The 20,464-nt window shown below is 53.7% G+C and overlaps 1 protein-coding gene across 1 annotated transcript in view; it reads left to right on the plus strand.

Annotated features, from left to right (window-relative positions):
* ABLIM2 (actin binding LIM protein family, member 2) overlaps nt 1–20,103 on the plus strand; it is a 125,017-nt gene extending 104,914 nt beyond the window's left edge. Inside the window, exons 18-20 of the mRNA XM_006893669.1 lie at nt 2,194–2,201; nt 2,500–2,580; nt 19,990–20,103. Of these exons, the coding sequence (XP_006893731.1) occupies nt 2,194–2,201; nt 2,500–2,580; nt 19,990–20,103 (203 nt within the window). The remainder of the gene's footprint in view (nt 1–2,193; nt 2,202–2,499; nt 2,581–19,989) is intronic.
* Nucleotides 20,104–20,464: the final 361 nt, after the last annotated feature.

Genomic DNA, 20,464 nt, shown 5'->3' on the forward strand with positions numbered 1-20,464 from the left:
CTTCGCTCATTAGTGTTCAAAGCCTCAAACCTGTTCCTGAGATGATTCTGAAATTCAGGTGATATAGACTCAAAGTGATATTTTGACTTCTGTGGATTTGGTTTCATTTTCCTCATCTTCAGCTTGAACTTGCATGTGAGTAATTGGTGGTCTGTTCCACAATCAGCTCCTGGCCTAGTTTTCAGAGCTGATATTGAGCTTCTCCAGCGGTTCTTTTCACAGTTGTAATTGATCTAATTCCTATCCGTACCATCAGGTGAAATCCATGTATATAACCTGCGTTTATGTCTCTTAAAAAACTTATTTGCTATGAATAAGTCATTGATTGTGCAAAATTCAATCATTCTCTCTCCAGCTCCGTTTCTGTCACCAAGTCTGTTTTCCAACTACTGAACCTTCTTCTCTGATCCCAACTTTTGCATTCCAGTCACCCATTATTATCAATGCATCTTGATTACATGTTCGATCGATCTCCGATTGTAAAAGTTGGTAAAAATCTTCTATATCCTCTTCCTTGGCTCTGGTTGTTGGTGCATATATCTGAATGATAGTGGTATTCACTGGACTTCCTTGTAAGCATATGGATATTATCCTGTCACTCACAATATTGCACTTCAAGATGGATCTAGAAATGACTTTTCTAACTATGAAAGCAACCCCATTTTTTCTCGCCTTTCCATCTCCGGAGTAATATATCATATGATCATCTGACTCAAAATGCCCCACGCCAGTCCATCTCATTTCACCAGTGCCTAGTATGTCAATATTTATGCATTCCATTTCTTCCTTAACAAGATCTAATTTTCCTGCATTCATGGTTCTCACATTCCATGTCCCAATCACTAGTGTCTGCTTACAACTGTTCCTCTTCCTTTGTATTTCCATACTTGAAAGCTCAACCTCAGTTGCCCTTTCTGTTATCTACATGTGTTCTGTTGTACATAGGGTTTTAAGAGGCCTGCTATTTCGGAATTGGATGGCCAATCCTTCTTCCTAGTCTGTCTTAAACTGAATGTTCAGATTTAGAGAAATACCAGGCAGACCAGCATTTTACAGAAAAAGTGAAAGATACATCCATGGGTAATGCCAGGCACTGGTGCAGGCCCAGATCCAGGCAGGTGAGCTGTGGGCACAGGGCGCGGGACACTGGCTCAGCCCTACAAGTGGACAGGTGAGCTGTGGGCATAGACAATGCCAGGCACAGGTGCAGCCCCAGATGCAGGCAGGTGAGCTGTGGGCACAGGGCGCGGGACACTGGCTCAGCCCTACAAGTGGACAGGTGAGCTGTGGGCACAGGGCCCGGGACACTGGCTCAGCCCCAGGTTTGTGCAGGAGGGTTGTGGACACAGGACCCCTGGTTCAGTAGCAAGTACACTGTGGGTAAGGGCCCTGCAAGAAGCTGGCCCAGCCCCGGGTGCAGGCAGACTGTGAACACCAGGGGCCACTTGGAAGCTGTTGGTCTACAGCCATGTCCACGGCTCTGAGTGGGGTCCTGCTCTGGGCAGGGTGCACTCTGAGGATAGGGGGCAGGGACCTCTGAGGGCCCACCTGGGCATCACCTGGTGGATGTGAAAGTGAGCTGCAGGGAGCACATTGAGGCAGCAGGGTGGCTCTCCTGTCCCCTGTGGGCTGTCCCTCCATGTCCGGGAGTCCCTTTCCCTGGGCCTCCTCTGTGGCCACTGAGTCGCAGGTGGTTGAGGTGGGCTGGTCTCCTTGCGGTCTGGGTGGGGTGTTGGGGAAGGAGCCCTGTGAGTGGCTAGCTAGCCAAGCTCGATGAGTGCATAGGAGGAACGAAAGGGTTAAAGAAGGACCATGGACACCTTGAGGGGCAGATAGCGAGGGGTCAGTCTTCACAACACTCAGGTTGGCCTGGAATGCCCACATGGGTAAACTGAGGCAGGCAGTGCTCCCCCCCATGGTGGCAGTGTCACCACCAAGGACAGTGCCAATGTCTGGATCCCAGTCTGGTCCTGCCCATGTGGCCCTGTGGCCCCTTGGGGTTCTCCATGGAGCCCTCATACCCCTTCCCTTTGGAGCCCCAGGCCTCAGTCCAGGTCAGACTGACCAGTGTCCAACCCAACTGACTGCCAGGCTGAACCAGGACCCTCAGGGATGGGAACAGCATCCCCTTGGATGGGGCTCTTGCCTCACTCTCTAAGTGGCCACATGGGGTCTCCCCTCTTTCTCTTTCAGAATACAAGGTAAGGAGTCTTCTCACTCCAGCTGCTGCACGCCGAGCCCGCCTGCCTCAAGGCTCTCGGCTGTGCCTTTTCCTGTGGTGTGTGTGTCACGCAGTATGTATGTGCCCCGTGCACTGCTCCCCTGGGCACCTGTTCACTTTGGCACCTACTTCCCTGGGCACCTGCTCCCCTGGGCACCTACTCCACTGGGCACCTGCTCCCCTGGGCACCTACTCCGCTGGGCACCTGCTCACCTACTCCCCTGGGCACCTGCTCACCTGGGCACTCTTCTGGGGTGACTATACTTTCTTCCCATCAGATCTACCCTTATGATGCCCTCATTGTCACCAACCGGATTCGTGTGAAGCTACCCAAAGATGTGGACCGGACACGCCTGGAGGTAAGAGGGGTTTGGGTAAAGCACTTAGAGGGATTATTTCAGCTGAGTCGTCCAAGTCAAGGCCCACTAGTGCCGAAGGTATAAGACTACTCTGCATGCCCGAAGGGGTGATTATGGGAGAAGGAAGAGTGGGTGATGGGAGAAATCAAGGCAGGGGAGGAAGCTCAGCCACGGTGGCCAGCTCAGGCTCTCCTGTGCCGCCTCCTCTCCGCCTTGGCCCCACACACTCCCCATGCCCCCCTGCACACTCCCCCTTGTCCTCGCACTCTCCCCCGTGCCCCTGCCCCTCCTCCGTGCCCCTGCATCCTGTCCTGTGCCCCTTCCCCCTCTCCCGTGCCCTTGGCCCTCTCTCATGTCCCCTCCCCTTCCTCTGTGCCCCCCTCCGCACCCTCTCCATGCCCCCTGGCATTTTCCATGCCCCCTGCCTCTCTCCTGTTTCCCCTCGGCCTCTGCCTTTGTCCCCAAGTCTCCTTCACTCCATGGCCTCTCCTGTGGTCCTGGCCTCTGTTGTGTTACTCCGACTTCTCTGTGTACCTCAGAAATGTCACAGTCCCACATGGTTCACTGCTACCTCCTCTGGCACACACCTGTCTAGAGTACCACCAGGCCCCGCCAGGTCAGGAGGCTGGCACATGTTGGCACAGGGCAGTGTTATGTGGGGCTTGTGGAACGCCAGGCCCAGCCTTGCCAAGCCCATCCTGGGCCGAGGGAGGAGAGCTCATCCTAAGGTCGAGGTGCTCTTGGTGGACACTTCACTAGCCTTCACCACCACCCCTCACTCAGAAACCCTGCTGGCCGCCACCTAGCCATGTTCAGAAGTGCCTTGCTGACTTGTAGGGAACACTCCTTTGTAGCAGGCAGGGCCCACACTGCCTCATCTGCACTTGTGTGTTGGTGCCTGGGAGGTTCTGTGAGGGGTGAGGGTCAGGGTTACTGGCTAGTTGCTCGACCAGCCAGTCCAGCTCACAGAGACAAGGGTGGGGGACACAGTGCACCCAGGGCCCTGCCTAGCAATGCTTGAGGGCTCAGTGGTGGCCAGGCAGCCTCGTACCGAGTAGACAGTGGAGCAGTCCTGATTACGGACCAGCAGAGGCTGGACAGGGAGAGCCTGGCTTCAGAAGGCAGCCCTGCCTGGAGCCTGGCGGAGGTCTGGACATTCACGTGGATTCTCCTCGGCCAGGCAGGGAGAGGACACTCCAGACCATGGTGCACAGAACACAGGCTGGGACAGGGTCCTGCCAGACATGCACCTGGACACAAAGGGAGCTACTGCTAGTCACAGCCAACAGCCTTGACCGCGTCCCCAGAGTGAGGGTGCGGATTCCTCAGGTCATTAGCCTCACAGCTGGGGGACAACACCCGCCCCGGTCCAGCTGTCCAGACTCGGGCTGAGGGCTGGGCCACCTGAGGATCTGCGGGTCCTTCCTGTCTCTCCAGCTTCTGGAGGCTCCGATGCCCCTTGGCCTGTAGTCACATCAGTCTGCCTCTGCGCCATCATCGTGTGGTGTCCTCGTGCAAATGTGTGTGCGTCGTGTGTGTATTGTATGTGTGTTGTATATGAATTGTGTGTGTGCACTGAGTGTGTACATTGTGCGTGTGCACTGAGTGCATTGTGTGTGCACTGAGTGTGTACATTGTGTGTGTGCACTGAGGGTGTACATTGTGCATGCATCAGTGTGTGCAGTGAGTGTGCATCGTGTGTGCACTGAGTGTGTACATTGTGTGTGCATCAGTGTGTATTGTGTGTGTGCATCGTGTGTGCAGTGAGTGTGTATCACGGTGGGAACCTCTGCCTGTGAGGACACCATCCAGATGGAATTGACCCACTTCTGGGGAGTCGGCTCCAGTTTGCAGCCCCACCTCCCCTCCCCCAGGCTGGAAATATTTGCAGGAGAAGACTGACTGCCCAGCTTTTCCCCTGAGGAGGTGCTTGTGAACTTGACCTGCTGACCTTTTGGTGTGCAGCCTGAAACCTCAGGCCCTGTGCCCCCAGGGGATACCCCTGCCCCATCCCCACTGAGCACACCTGTGGTGCCCTGCTCCATAGGGAGCAGCACTTCCAGCTCCAAGTCCTCTCTGGCAGTTTGTGGCTCCACAGAGGGTGGTGGACGAGTCCTGCTGGGCAGTTTACAGCCTTGGAAATGCGCCAGGGTCAGCGCAGCAGCTGTGAGCAAGCGCATGCCTTTGGATTGTGCTGTTGATGAGGAGGGCTGAATACAGCATAGACCGTCACTAGAATCTAGGAGCTCTAGTGGGGTGAACCAGAGGGCTGGGGCTGCCTGGCCCATGGCAACATCTCTGCCGGGTCCACAGGAGAAAGGTGGACAGGCTCATCCATGCGGTCAGCAGACTCAGAAAGCCGCTGGAGGGTCAGTTCTGACTTGATGATGGTGAGTTTTGAGTTACTCTTGTAAGACCTCATTTTCTCTTTACTGCCAACACCCTATTTCCAAATGAAGTCTCATTCACAAGATCTGTGTGGACAGGAGTTTTTGGATAAACTATTCAGCCCACTTGCTGGCTGAAACTAAAGCGGCTCAGATACACTTGCTGCAGAAGGTCAAGGACTGTCATCTTCAACACGAATTGAAGTTCAACATCAAGAAGACAAAGATTCTCACCACTGGGCCAATTGGCAGCACCATTGGTACATGGAGGTAGATTGGTTTTTGACAATTACAGCTTGCTCAACTCCACAATCAATAGTCTGCCCCAGCAGTTAGGAAATCAAAAGACAAATTTCACTGGGGAAGTCTGCTGTCGGGAACCTCTCCAGAGTGCTAAAGAGCAACTATGTCAGTTTAGAGACTAAGGTGCACCTGACCCAGGCCATGGTCTTCGCAATTACTTGCTATACATCAGAGAGCTGGACAATGACTAAGGATGACAGAAGAAGAACCAATGCCTTTGAGCTGTGGTTTTGGAGAAAAGTCTTGAACATACCATGGACCACCAACAAAACAAATAGGTCTGTCTTGGAGAAGGTGAAACCAAGTTTCTCCTTGAAGGCAAGAATTTTTAAGCCCATCTCACACACTTTAGGCATGTGGCCAGGAGGGATAATTCCTTGGAGAAGAACACCATGCTTGGAAGGGTGGAGGGACAGCACAGGAGAGGAAGACCCCCAGATGAGATGGATTGATACAGTAACCAGGGCAATGGGGGTAGGTGTGTCAGAGTCAGATTGGCTCAGGACAAGGCCAGCTTCAGAGCTGCTGTACATAGGGTCGCTATGGGTCGCAGGTGACTAGATGGCATATAACAACAGCAGCATTCAGCCCACTACACCCTTCCAGAGTGATATAGACAAGAGACCTCACCAAACAGATGACACTGCAATGGGGTTGGGGTGGGGTAGGTGCAGTGAGGAGGGGGGAGCGGAGTGTGCTGGTGCAGTGTTTCTGGGGCTGTGTGTGCTGCCCAGTCAGTCTGGACTCACAGGGGCCCCATGTGATAGAGCAGAACTGCCCCACGGAGTCAGCCAGGCTGGCCTCTTCCCAAAGCTGACCACCCGGCCTTGACTCTGCAGAGCCAGTGGTCAGTGCGTGCTGCCCAACTTTTGCACTTACCCGGTGAGCCGCAGGGCTGCTCTGCAGGTTGGGGCGGTGGAGCATGTCCATTTGGACCCTTCCTATGGAAAACAATAGGGACCTGACCAGAATGGCTTGAATGGAAAGGGACCTACCAGCTCATGTGACTAACAGAGGAGCCCTTCCAGGTGTGGCTTGATCAAGGTGTCTTCGAGGTCAGCTTCTTCCTCTGTGTCCACAGCCTGTGAGGTCAGACTTTGGCTTCAACCCTCCTCACTCTCAGGACAGCAGCTCAGCAGACCCAGCGATGCTGCATTGCCGGCTCTACTCTGGCGATGTGACCAGCCAGTTGACCAGAGAAAGCTCACCAGCTGGTCCCGGCCACATTCCCCGCTGGCTGCTGCAGGGGCAGCCCTGCTCTGAGATGAGGGGCCTGACGCTGCCTCCTGGAGGCCAGTCACCTGGAGTCACCTGCAGGGACCGAAGAAGTAAGAGAGAGCCTGGACACAGAGGTGTGTGCAGGAGCCCAGCTGAGGGCGGCCAGTGGCCAGCAGTCACCAGTGCAGCTCACCTGGTCAGTTGTCGGTGGCTTGAGTGCAGCCAGCATTCAGTGTGGTCACCTGATCAGCAGTTGATGGTCAGTGCTATTCCATCTGGCCAGTACGGTCAGGGGTCAGTGCTGTGGTCCAAACTGCTGGTGCTCCAGCACCTGGATGGGGGTCCAGAGTCTGTGAGGCCTGTGGTTGGACAGCTGACCCTGGCCTTGGCCATGGCTTCCTCATTCTGTAGTCGCAGAAAGGCCATGCATGGGTGCTCAGAACAGAGCCGTGCTTTCCCCAGGCCAGGGCCCGGAAGTCTGAATGGCAGAGCGAAGTTCGCACCACTGAAAGCCCTTCATGTGCTGAGGCAAAGACTCAAAATGAGGGGAGTCAGCTGCGAACACCCATTAGCAGTTGGCTCACGGGATGTTAAGAAACGTGAGTCCAGGACCATGTCAAATGGTCAAAACTAAGTGGAACACATGAAGATGGACATCCTGGGCGTTAGTGACCCAAGATGGACTTGGACTGCCATTTTCATCAGATAGTCACATGACCTACAGTGCCAGGAGTGACAAACAGACGAGGAAAGGTGTGGCTTCCGCTGTCAAAAAGGGCACTTCAGGATCTATCTTGATGGACAATACTGTCAGTGACAGGGGACTGTCCACACCCATCCAAGAAGACTTGTTATTACAAACATCAGTCAAATAGATCTACCAACATCGAACGCTGAAGAGGAGGAACTCGATGATTTAACCAACTTCTGTGATCTGAAGTGGAGCAAATATGCAATCAAGGTGCTTTTATGACCGCTGGTGACGGGAATGCAGGTGTTGGAAGCTAGAAAGGCAGGTGGTTGGAAACCATGGCCTTGATGACAGAAATGAGGTGAGAGACCGGATGAGAGAATTTTGTAAAATGAGTTCTTTACTCATGCAGAACCAGGCGAGGGGCTGATTGTGGAACAGAGTGTCAACAACTCGGATCCACATTTGAAACAAAGTGAAGAGAATCAAAACAAAGTGTCTGAGACAAACAGACGAGGGGATATATATATATATGACACTCATGTATATATATACATATATATATGACACACTTTCCTACCGTACAGAGGACAGTGATCTCTAACAAGAGGCTCATTGCAAAGTGGACTGACGGAGCAGGCAGGGGAAGGAAGAAAGTCCAAACAAGTACAGAACTGAACTTAAAAGTCACCCTAAGAATGAATTTGACGCATTGAACACTAATGACCAAAGTCCAGATAAATTGTGGGGTGATATCAAGGACTCGACATCATCCGTGAAGCAAACAAAAGGTTGTTATGAAAACAGGGTACAGACAGAATGACCAAAATGGATGTTCGAAGAGACTCTGCAACTTTGTATTGAAACAAAAAGAAGCCAAAACAGAAAGCATGGTGGGGCAAGAGAGCTGAAAAGAGGGTGTCAAACGCGGCTCCAGGAGACAAAGCAGAGTCTTAGCATGAAATGTGCAGGAAGCTCGAGTGAGCAAACCAAAGGTGAAGAACACACTCGGCGCTGCTCGAGCTGAAAGCGGGCGGGCAAAGTCAGGATGCAAGTCGCAATGTGGGAGCGTCCTCTGGGTAAAATCTCAGCACAGGAAACATTAAGAGCAGATGGAAGGAATACACAGAATCACTGTACCAAGAGGTGGGTGACACAGAAATGGTTCAGGAATATTTGCATATGATCAAGAACCAATGGTGATAATGGAAGGTGTTCAAGTTGTATTGAAGGCATTGGCTAAAAATAAGGCCCCAGAAATTGATGGGATACCAAGTGACACATTTCAATGAACAGATTCAGCACTGGACATGCTCACCAGTCTATGCCAATAGATATGGAAGGTAGCTACTTGGACAGCTGACTGGAAGAAATCTGTATTCTCGTTTCCCCCCAAAAAGTGATCCAACAGAATGTGGAAATGTTTTAACATACTGAGAAGCAATGCTGTTAGCCTAGAGAGTAAGGTGCGCCTGATCCAGGCCATGGTCTTCACAATTACTTGCTGTGCATCAGAGCTGGACAATGACTAAGGATGACAGAAGACGAGTTGATGCCTTTGAGTTGTGATGCTGGAGAAGAGTCTTGAACATAACATGGACCACCAAGAAAACAAACAGGACTGTCTTGGAGAGGGTGAAACAAAGGTTCTCCTTGGAGGCTAGGATTTTGAAGCTCCATCTCACATACTTTGGGCATGTGGTCAGGACGGACCCATCCTTGAAGAAGGATATCATGCTCAGAAGGGTGGAGTGACAGTGCAGGAGAGGAAGACCTGGATGAAATGGATTGATACACTGTGCAAGGTAATGTGGATGGGTGTGTCGGAATCGGCGAGACTGGCTGATTACAGGGCAGGCTTCAGAGCTGTTGTGGGTTGAGAGGACTCGATGACACATAACCACCACAACAACGTGTCTTGGAGAAAGCGCAGCCAGCGTGCACCTTAGAGGCAAAGAGGACAAATAGTCATCTCACACATTTTGGGCATGTTGCTGGAAGGGCTATTATTCTCTGGAGAGGGACATCATGCTTGGCATGGTGGAAGGTCAGCAAAAGAGAGGAAGACCCTCAACAAATCAGATTGACCCAGTGACTGCAGCAGTGGGCTCAAGGGTGTCAGAGATGGTGAGGATGGCGTGGACAGGACGGGGTTCAGGGCTGTTGTCATGGGGTCGCTATGAGTCAGACTCAACTCGACAGCCCCTAACAACAACATCATTAATATCACATGCAAGTAAAATCTTGCTGAATATTATTTAAAACAGTTGGAACAGTTCATAATCTCACACTGGATTCAGAAGATACTGCTTTTGTCAGATGGGTTGCGGCTAAAAGCAGAGAATACTGGAAAGGTGTTTATTTGTGTTTTATTGATTATGAAAAAGCATTGGACTGTGTAATCGTAACACATCATGGCTAACATTGAAAAGAATGGGAATCCAGAAATGCTTAACGGTTCTCATGCAAAAGCCAGACCTAGACCAAGATGCAGTTGTCCAGGGAGCACACGAGAATGCCATATGGCTTAGATCAGAAAAGGCAGGTGTCAAGATTGCATCCTTTCTCCATAGCTATTCAACATATGTTGTTGTTGATGATTGTCTGCGAGTTGAACAAATAATTTAGGAAGAAGAACGTGTCGTCAGGATTGGAGGACAAATCATTAACCTGCCCACACAGATGACACAACCTTGCTTGCGGAAAGTGAGGAGGACTTGAAGCACTTACTGTGGAAGATTAAAGAATATAGCCTTTAAGATGGATTAAATCAGGAAAACAAAAATCCTCACCACTGGACCAATAAGTTACATCATGATAGATGGGAAAAGACTGAAGTTAACCATTTCATTTTATTTGGATCCACAACCAACACCTTTTGTGTTGTTGATTTCCATCGAGTCGAGCACGACTCACAGTGACCCCATGAACAAGAGGTCTGAAGCCTTTCTATAACTGTCATCATCTATCAAAGTTCGTAGAGTCCAGAGCCATGTTGTTTAGGAAGCGGATGCCCCTCCTGCTTCCAGACCAACACCTACAGTCGTCAGGAAATCAGACTTGCTGCGTTGAGGAAGTCTGCTGTCAGGGTGAACTCCAGGGTCCTAAACGGCAAGTGTGGAGACGAAGACAGCTGATCCGAGCTGCGGTGTTTGGTGTTGTTCCCTTTGCATCTGGAATCTGGACAGTGAATTAGAATGACAGGAGAATCGGAGCTTAGAGTCGCAGTTCTGCAGAAAGGTACTGACTATCCCATGGACTAAAAGAGCAAGAAAGAACAGACGAACGTTCTTCGAGGGACAGGCAGCCAGAGATCAGACAAGGAGGGCGGGAGCTCCCCTCGTTTACTTGGGGTGTACGCTCAGGAGAAGCCTGAATATCAACCACAGTCCTTAAAGAAGGGTGTCGTGCTGGGGAAGTGGGAGCTGTTGTGCCGTAAGGCAGAGAGAAGCTGACCCTCCGGTGGGCTTTCAAAGGCAGCAAATTCACAGGAAGAGAATGCTCATCCTTCTCCTGCAAAGCAGCTGGTGGATTTGAACCATGTGCCTTTGCAATTGCAGCTGAAGGAGAAGTAAGAGGGTCAGCGAGAGAGAGGAAACCCTCCAACAAGGTGGACTGACTCAGTCACCGCGCCACAGTGGGCTGGTGCAGGAGACGAACAGGGCGGTGCGGAACGGGGCGGGGCTCAGAGCTGCAGTGCCCGGCCGTCCACTCAGGGTGTCTTACCTGAGCAGTGCCCGGGCCGTCCACTCGGGGCGTCTTACCTCATCAGTACCTGGGCCGTCCACTCGGAGCTTCTCACCACAGCAGTGCCCAGGCCGTCCACTCGGAGCATCCATCTCACCACAGCAGTGCCCGGGCCGTCCACTCGGAGCGTCTCACCTCATCAGTACCTGGGCCGTCCACTCGGAGCTTCTCACCACAGCAGTGCCCAGGCCGTCCACTCGGAGCATCCATCTCACCTCATCAGTACCCGGGCCGTCCACTCGGGGCGTCTCACCTCAGCAGTGCCCAGGCCGTCCACTCGGAACATCCATCTCACCACAGCAGTGCCCGGGCCGTCCACTCGGAGCTTCTCACCACAGCAGTGCCCAGGCCGTCCACTCGGAGCATCCATCTCACCACAGCAGTGCCCAGGCCATCCACTCGGGGCGTCTCAACACTGCAGTGCCCGGGCCGTCTACTCGGGGCGTCTCACCTCATCAGTACCTGGGCCATCCACTCGGGGCATCTCACCTCAGCAGTGCCCAGGCCGTCCACTCGGGGCGTCTCACCACAGCAGTACCTGGGCCGTCCACTCGGAGCATCCATCTCACCACAGCCGTGGACCCAGGCCCACTCACAATGACCGTGTAAACAGTACAGATGTCCCATGGGGTTCCCACGTGAGACCGAGAGGCACAGCGGGCAGGGAGCTGTGCTGGTAACCAAAGGCTGTGTGCCTCCGTGGTTCAAATCTGCCAGCAGCTCCAAGGGACAAAGCAGGAGCCCTGGCGGAGTCACCGTGAGCTGGAGCCTCTCCGTGGCAGGGTCTCCGTGGCAGCGTCTCCGTGGCAGGGTCTCCGTGGCAGGGCAGGGAGGTTGCTGTGTATCAGTCTGCAGGGAAGTGTTCTGCCTCCTTTCTCTCCCTCTGTGGCTGGTCACTGAGCTGGAGGTGGTGGCTGCTCCGTGCGTTCGAGTCCTGACCAGCCCATAGCCAGCATCGCTGACCATCCAGAGGGTTTTCAGAAGTCAATCACTCGGGAGGAGATGACTCATCTTTCTTCTGCAGAGAATCTGGTGGATTCGAACCACGTGCGATGAAGCTTCTTACCACTAGGCTGCCAGAACTCCAGAGAACTTGAGGTTAGCAGCCCCCAAGAGAACTCCCAGCTGTTAGGACGCTCTGCCCACTGTCCTACCTGGACCCCTTAGACAGTGTAAGCATTTATACACAACAATAACACCCCAAAACCCTTGCTGTGGAGTCAGACCCTCCATCCCCGACCCTCCACCGCGCTCTTCAAGGCTGAGATGTCCTCCTCTCTCGCTTGGACACCAGAGGCTGAGCTGCTCCCTACATGACCCTAAACACCGCCCTGGAAGAGTCCTGTGAGGGTTGCGGATGGTGAGGGGTGCGGATGGTCAGTCTCAGCTCCTATCTGAATGGCAGGCAGGTGTGCAGCCGCACAGGGGGCCCAAGGAGACAGGCCTGCAGTTGGCTGACTTCTGGAAGCAACAGCCCACGAACTACTGTGACACATAAAGTCTGAGCCCACAGGGGGGTCAGTGGGAGCTCAGCCAGCCAGGAGAAGGCCGGTCTCAGGAGGACGTGGCCTGGGTCAACCTCAAGTCTCCAAGGACACGTACAGGGCCCAGCCCTCTCCCGTTCTTCTTCCCTGACCTCAGCCAGGCCAGGAACACGGGGAGTGTTCCCAGGCTGGACACCCTGTTCTCCACCCGCTGAGGTCCTGTCTGCAATCCCTGCCCCAGGGGCTCTGGAGTCACCAGAGCTGGGGAGGGAGCCTGCTGCTTCGATTCCAGCAGAAACTCTTCTGTGTTAATATAACAACCCCTGGCTGCTATGAGAGTCCAGATAGATTTATAGAAACTTGTTCAGTTCGTGTGGAAGTCCCTGTCGAGTGATCAGGCCCACTGACGATGAAAAGACACGTTCCAGAAACCTCTCTCTGCATGTGTTCCTGGGGATCATAAAGCCATCATGAACCACTAGGGACAGAGAAAAGGCTGTGGTCGTCAGGAACCCCAGGTCATCAAGAAACCCAGGTCACCAGGAACCCTACTTCTGTCTGAACCTGCCATCAACACCCCTGGACCAGCAGTCAAGAAATCAAGTATTGCACTGAGCAAGTCTGTTGCCAAGGACCTCTTCAAAGTGCTGAAGAGCAAGGTGGCCACTGTAAAGACTAAGGTGTGTAGCACCCAAGCCAGGGCATTCCAGCCACTCTGCTTGGCAAGCTCAGTGGCACAGATCATATCTACTTGTGCTGCACTTCTGTGGTGGTTCAAATGCAGCAGTGGCTTCATGGGAGAAAAGGGCACCATCCCACGGGGTTTATACCCTCAGACACCCACTGGTGGACTTGAGCTTTGAGGTGGCACGTGTGAAAGCTGGATGATGGATCAGGAAGACCAAGGAACCGGCGCTTTTGACTGTGGTTTTGGGGACGAGTATTGAGTGTGCCATGAGTGCCGGCAGAACAGACAGTCTGTTTTGGAAGAAATGTGTCCTTTCTGTTAATATTACAGAGCTTCATCCACTGTGGCACCAGGGGTTCTTAGGGGGCTTCTGTGCTGGGTCAGGGGGCTCGGGATGTGTGATGGAGCATGACGCCCGCACAGGCACGAGGCCCAGAATGGCCCCTCACAGTGTGGGCATCCATGGCTGGTCCTTCTCAAGCCCCCAGCTTCCTCCTGACTTGACTGAGGTGGACACACCCCACCTTTTCATTAGTGGCTGCATGTGGTGACCGTCTGTCCCACCCAGGGAGGTTAATGTGTGTGTAAGTCCATGAACACATTTATAGTTTTAGGGTTGTTGTTAGGTGCCGTCGACCCTATGAACAACAGATCTGCACCCTGTTCTATCCTGCACCATCCTCACACTTCCTGTCACACAAGAGCCCACTGCAGCAGTCACCATGTCAATCCATGTGTTTGAGGGGCCTCCTCTCCTTCACTGACTCTCCACCCTCCCAGCATCATGTCCTTCTCCAAGGAGTAGCCTTCCTAGCAACGTGCCCAAAGTATGTGAGAAGAAGCCTCATCATTCCTGCCTCCAAAGAGCACTCCAGCTGCACCCTCTTCAAGACTCATCTGTTCATTCTCTTGGCGTCCATGGCATGTTCAGTGCTCTTCTCAACAAAGGCATCAATTTTTCTGTCATCCTTAGTCATTGTCCAGCTCTCTGATGCATAGCTAGTAACTGGAAAGACTGTGGCCTAATTCAGACACACTTTAATCCTCAAACTGCCCTCACTATGCCTGTCTACATATATGTGAATGTTGTTGTTATGTGCCATCGAGTCGTCTGCAACTCCTAGTGACCCTATGCACTGTACCTCTGAACCCTGCCCTTCCATTATGCTCATTACTGTGTCAGTCCATCTCATCCAGGGTCTTCCTCTCCTTCGTTGACCCTCCATCCTTCCAAGCATATCCTTCTCCAAGGAACAGCCCCTCCTAGCAACATGATCAAAATATGTGAGAAGCCTCATCATTTTTGCCTCCAAAGAGCACTCCAGCTGCACCCGCTCCAAGACACATCTGTTCATTCTCTTGTCCATCCATGGGATGTTCAGTGCTCTTCTCCAACACCACAGCTCAAAGGCGTCAATTCTTCTGTCATCTTTGTTCATTGTTCAGCTCTCAGATGCATAGCAAGTGATTAGAAAGACCGTGGCCTGAATCAGATGTACCTTAGTTCTCAAACTGACATCGTTACTCCTCAATAATTTGGCAAGGTCCCTGGCCACACACTTCCTGGTGTGTGTCTGACTTAGAACTGTGATGTGGATCACCAGGTCTCTCCTCTGAGAGGCTGACAACCTTTCATTTAGTAGCCAAGTGCATTACTGTTTACACCATCACTGGAAAACCACCCTGACAGTGGGCACTTGGAGGCCCCGTAGGTCTGTGTTCATGCAAGGGGGGACATGTCTCCATGGTGGGGGACGTGTCTGTGGTGGGGTGTGGCTCCATGGTGGGATGAAGCCCTTGGGCCTTTGATGTCTGCCTGGGGTCTGAGCATCTCAGTGGTCATCATGGTAGACCAGGACACGCAGACTGACACTGACCAAGTGTGGCCAGCGTGCTGACCACTGAGCCCGGCTACTGCTCAGTATACAGTCGGTGGTCAGTTAACACAGGTATCTTAGTGGGGAGGAGCCCCAGTACCTCCCTTGACCCTGGCAGGACAGTCTAGGCCAGTGGGGCAGGTGGGCACAGGTCACCAGGGGCCACCTTCTTGTCCTGGGCCTTGAGGCCCTTCCCACAGTAACCTGCTCTCTGACTAAGGGGTGGTCAGCATCGCAGAACCCCCTTTCTTAGGGCCTTGTGGCCTTCCATTTGGGGTATCTGCCCTCAGTGGTTTGCTGTTCCAGGGGCCCCATCTCAGGAATGCAGTTACTCAGAAGGCAGTTGTAGCAAGGAGGTCATTCAGAGCCTAGTGTGCACCCGGCTCAAGCCATGGGACTCTCAGCCGCCTCATTCATGTGAGAGTTGAACAAGGCATAAGGAAGACTGAAGAAGAACAACGCCTTTGAACACTGAACAGCCCGTGCATGCCAAAGATCAAACAAAGCTGCCTCGGAGAAGGTGCAGCCAGAGTGCTCCCTGGAGGAGGAGTGGCCAGAGTACTCCTTGGAGGAGGAGTACCAAGAGTGCTCCTTGGAGGAGGTGCAGCCGGAGTGCTCCCTGGAGGAGGTGCAGCCAGAGTGCTCCCTGAAGGAGGTGCAGCCTGAGTGCTCCCTGGAGGCGAGGAGTGGCCTGAGTACTCCCTGGTGGAGGTGCGGCCAGTGGCTCCCTGGAGGCAAGGACCACCTGAGTGCTCCATGGAGGAGGAGCAGCATGAGTGCTCCTTGGAGAAGGTGTGGCCAGCTTGCTCCCTGGAAGAGGAGCGGCCTGAGTGCTCCTTGGAGGAGGTGTCTACAGAGTGCTCCCTGGAGGAGGGACGCTCTGAGTGCTCCTTGGAGGAGGGACGCTCTGAGTGCTCCCTGGAGGAGGGACGCTCTGAGTGCTCCTTGGAGGAGGTGCAGCCTGAGTGCTCGCTGGAGGATGTGTGGCTAATGTGCTCCCTGGAGGAGGAGTGCCCTGAGTGCTCCCTGGAGGAGGCGTGGCCAGTGTGCTCCCTGGAGGTGAGGATGGGGAAACTTCTCACACATTTTGAGGCTTGTCTTCAGGAGAAGCTGGTCCTTGGAAAGACATGGTGCTGAAAACGGTGGAGGGTCAGTGAGGGACAGACCCCCAGGCAGGTGGGTGGCATGGTGATGCCGCAGCGGGCTCGAGCAGGGCAGCAATGGTGAGGCTGGTGCAGGACAGAGATGGTTCTGCTATGTCAGGATCATGAGGAGTTGACGTTGACTGATGTCACCTAACAGCAGCAGCACTGACGCCGTGCCCTGCCCCCTACCATGCACATTTCTTTTAGTGGGAAAGCAACGTTGCTGGGGGAGGGGGGTGCACAGGACCAGACACTTGGGCAGCATTCCTGCCAGCCACTGGAAGAGGCTACTCAGAACTCAGTGTCCAGGCACTTCTTAGAGACAGGCTGAGGGGGGCAGAGATGGCTGAGGGAGGGGCAGAGGTAGCTGAGTGGGCAGAGACAGCTGCAAGGGCAGAGGCGGCTGGGGGTAGAGGCAGCTGAGGGGGGCAGAGATAGTTGAAGAGGGAAGAGGTGACTGGGAGGGGCAGAGGTGGCCTGGGGGAGCAGAGACGGCTGGGGGTGCAGAGGAGGCTGGGGGTCCAGAGATGGCTGGGGGGGCAGAGGCAGCTGGGGGTGCAGAGATGGCTGTGATGGAGCTGGGGTTTTCCTGAGCGCCCTCCCCCAAGCCCTGAGGCGGACACACCTGAGCAGGCCAGCCAGCTGGAATGTGTCAGGAAGTCTTGTGAAGAATGCTGCCCTTGTCTGGGCCCGCCCAGCTGGACGGACCAGCCTGCAGCTCTGCACCACAGCTGCACACTGTCTGCGGGGGCACATAGCACAGAAGTCCATGCTGTGTTCACATGGCAGGGGTGGGTCTGCACCAGGACTGAGGGACCCTATGCAGTCCTGTGAGGCTGAAGAACAGTGTGGTGCTGGGAGGGGACGGTGGGCAGGACAGGCAGCAAACTGGAAGGCCAGGGCCGTGAGGGGCCTCAGTGGGGAGTGTGAGCAGGTGGTGGGTCCCAGGAGGAAGGGGGTGACAGGTGGGCTAGGTCTAGGACTCACACTGCTCCAGAATGATGTCTCCAACAGAATGCATGGCTTCCTTAAGCGAGCTCACGTCCAAAGGGACGGGCCAGGGCTTGCACACCTTTGTGACAGGCTGCGGTGACCAAGCCAGTGGGCAGTCACTGCTGAGTCAGTCCTGCCCCTGGCTGCCTGTGTGTGTCAGAGTGCAATGTGGCCACTGTGTTCTCAGTGACCGGTGTCCCAGGTCTTTCCTCTGTGACACCCTGGGTGGACTTAAGCACCTGGACATGGTGGTGGAGCAAAGGCCTTCAATCTGTCCCTTGAGTTGACCACCTGAGCCCTCACCTGCTCTATGAGGCTGGAAGTCCTTCTTCCGGCTCCTCTTGTGTAGGACACTGGTCCCCGCCCCATGACCCCGGGGGCCAGCCTTGACCTGAGGGTGGTTCCAGCTCAGTGTGGTACCTGACAAAGTACGCTTCCTATGTCACAAAAGCTGATTGCTCATTTTTAGGAAATTTGCAAGCTTAAGCTTTAACACAGTCATTACAATTGAATACACTGTAGTTCTAACACACATCATAAATATTCAAAACTCAGTCCTTCTTTCTTGTTTACTTCTTGGTACTCTCATCTAGGGAGCTGTGGTGGCCTAGTGGTAGGGAGTTGCACTGCCAATTCAAAGGTACTCAGTTTGGATCCACTAGATGGGCAATCTCTTTCCTTGCAATGTACTGCCTCTGAAAACCCAATGGAAAATCAGCTATGGGTCAGTTCCAACTTGATAGCACATAACAATAATGCTGCTATCTATGCTTCTAAGGGTGTACATCTCTTATATGTGAATGTTAGAAACATTGTATCACAGAAAACCTGTATCTGAATGCCATGCTGTATAATGGAGCACTGGGATAGCGGAATGTTACAATGTATCACTGAGCTGCTTGCATCTGAGTGCTACATTGTATCACACCATGCTCTTCTATCTGAGCATTGGGAACATTGTATGCACCATGGGGAGGTCTGTCTCTTCTTAACTCTGCTTTCAGGTTGGCAGCTTGAAATCAGCCATATGCGAGCACTTCCACTGTGGGAATAGGTAAACACCACAAACCAGGTATTTCTCTTTAGTCAGCTGTCAAATATTTTCTATTACACACACAGTCCTGGTTGGAGGGAGACTGTAGGGGAGCCAGGAAGCGGAAAGAAACTTCCTAGGATGGTTGAGACTTAAGTCCAAGATGAAGTGTAGGTAGGAGTCACCTGAACAGATGACAAGGTAGCATTCTAAGGAGAGAGGTGGTGAGTGAACAGAGTCAAGGGTGATGTTCCTGTTTAACAGATATAGAAACTACAGCCCAGTGGCTCGATCTGGTTGGATGGGGAGGGAGACAGTACTGCAGTGTGTATAACTACTGTATCGGGGTGTTTGCAGGATTCTGTCCTGCCAGGGAGGTTGTGTGGACAGCAGGCATCCAGCAGTCATGTGGACCCCTTATAGGTGGCACAGCCAGCCTCCTGGGGTTTGTGGAGAGGTCCAGCTTCTCAGGAAACCAGTGTACCAGTCTAAGACTTGAGGCCTGAGGCTGTCGGGAAGGTGACCACATCCTTTGCATAGACTGTGCCCTGACCTTCCTTCCTACTGCTCCGGAAAAGCACCAGAGCTGACCTCAGTGGACACCTGGGGGGGAGGCTGCCTCACTTCAAGGGAGCCAGCCTCCAGCCAGCATCCAGCCTTGGCTGCCTGAGGCTGCCTGTGGGCGGTTAGGAGAATCCCCAGCAAGGGAACCTGGTGGCACAGGACCTCAGGGAAGAGTGTGTGTGTGTGTGTGTGTGTGTGTGTGTGTGTGTGTGTCCGTGTGTTCCCACACATACAATTCAGAGACACTGAGCTCCTCCTTGAGGTCCTCCCTACCCTGCTCCACGTGATCCCAGCACTGTCAGCACCTGCAGACTCACTCTTCTCCCTCCTTCCTGTACCTGGCGAACTGTGGATCACCTCTGGTTCTGTGCCCACCGTGTCCCTGAGCCCCATCCCATCTGATGTTTCCAGGCCTGTCTCAGTTAAGGGAGAGGACACCAGGCTTGTCCCTGAGCCCTGTCCTGCATGAAGGCAGTGTTTCCAGGTCTGTGCTCTGTGACACGATCTGGTGTTACTTCCACTCACGGCTGGCAGCCATTCTGCCGTGTGTGAGCCACGTTGATCGGTTTATCTGGTCATGGACATGTGGGTGACCTCTACCTTCTCACTGTGGGCCCTTGTGTTGCTGTGAACACCTGTCCTCACACTCTTGTTTGTACTCCTGTGTCCAGTGTTGGGATATCCACCTGGGTGGAGCCCCCTGAGCTATCTAGCTGTCTGCCCTTTCAGCTTACAGAAGAGTAGCCACTTGTCTCCCCCAGTGTCTGAAATAACCCCCCTGTCCACAGACAATGGTCATTATGTCCCCAGCCACTGGGCATCCCATAGCCCCAAGCACTGGTCACTCCCTGCCTTAAAAACTGGTCACTATCTGCCCCTAAACACTGATCATTCCCTGTTCCTGACCACAGATTACTCTATGTTACCCCACAGTAAGTACAGGTCACTGTGTGTCCCATCCATCAACGTCCCCAGTGGAATTGGGTTTCCAGGGTCTTAGTTCCTTGTCTACACACTGGAAAGGCACCGGGGAGCCTGGGGACTCCGCACGTGGAGGGGGCTCCCTGCCCTGGGCAGACACCACATTGCTGCCATAAGGCAGATCTCTTACCTGGAGTCCCTGGACTGTCACCCCACATCACTGATGCTGACCCAACCCATGGATCACCCCAGGTGGTCACCCCCCCACTGCCTCATGCTCCCTGGATCACCCCAGGTGGCCACACTACCTCACTGCCAACCTGCTGACCATTTCCTCGGGTCTTCCTCTTTGTTGCAGAGACACTTGTCCCCCGAGGAGTTCCAGGAGGTGTTTGGGATGAGCGTGGACGCGTTTGACCGCCTGGCCCTCTGGAAGAGAAACGACCTGAAGAAGAAGGCTCTGCTATTCTGAGGCTGCGCTGTGCGCTGGGGACGGGCCACCCCATCACATGAGGCCGCCTCCTCTGCACTTTCCTCTGGCTTCTTGTTGACTGGGCGGGCGGTGGCTGCGGGGGGCTGGGCTTGGGGACACAGGTGACCATGTCTGCCAGCAATGGGACCCAGAGCTCTCCCCCAACCCTGTTCTGCAAACCCCTGAGGGTGCTGCCCTGGCGTGGATTGCACGCAGGCAGCTGCAGCTCCTCTTGGGTCCCCCAGGCCAGGATGACGGGGACTCGAGATTCCAGGCCTGCTCATGGGTGGACAGACACACAGCTCTGAGTGTCCCTAGCCCCCGATCCATCCCATGCTTGTGGTGGACACAGAGTTATAAG

The sequence above is a fragment of the Elephantulus edwardii genome, unplaced genomic scaffold (genome assembly GCF_000299155.1).
Source record: "Elephantulus edwardii isolate Elephantulus edwardi_28Jun2011 unplaced genomic scaffold, EleEdw1.0 scaffold00129, whole genome shotgun sequence".
Lineage (NCBI taxonomy): Eukaryota > Metazoa > Chordata > Mammalia > Macroscelidea > Macroscelididae > Elephantulus > Elephantulus edwardii.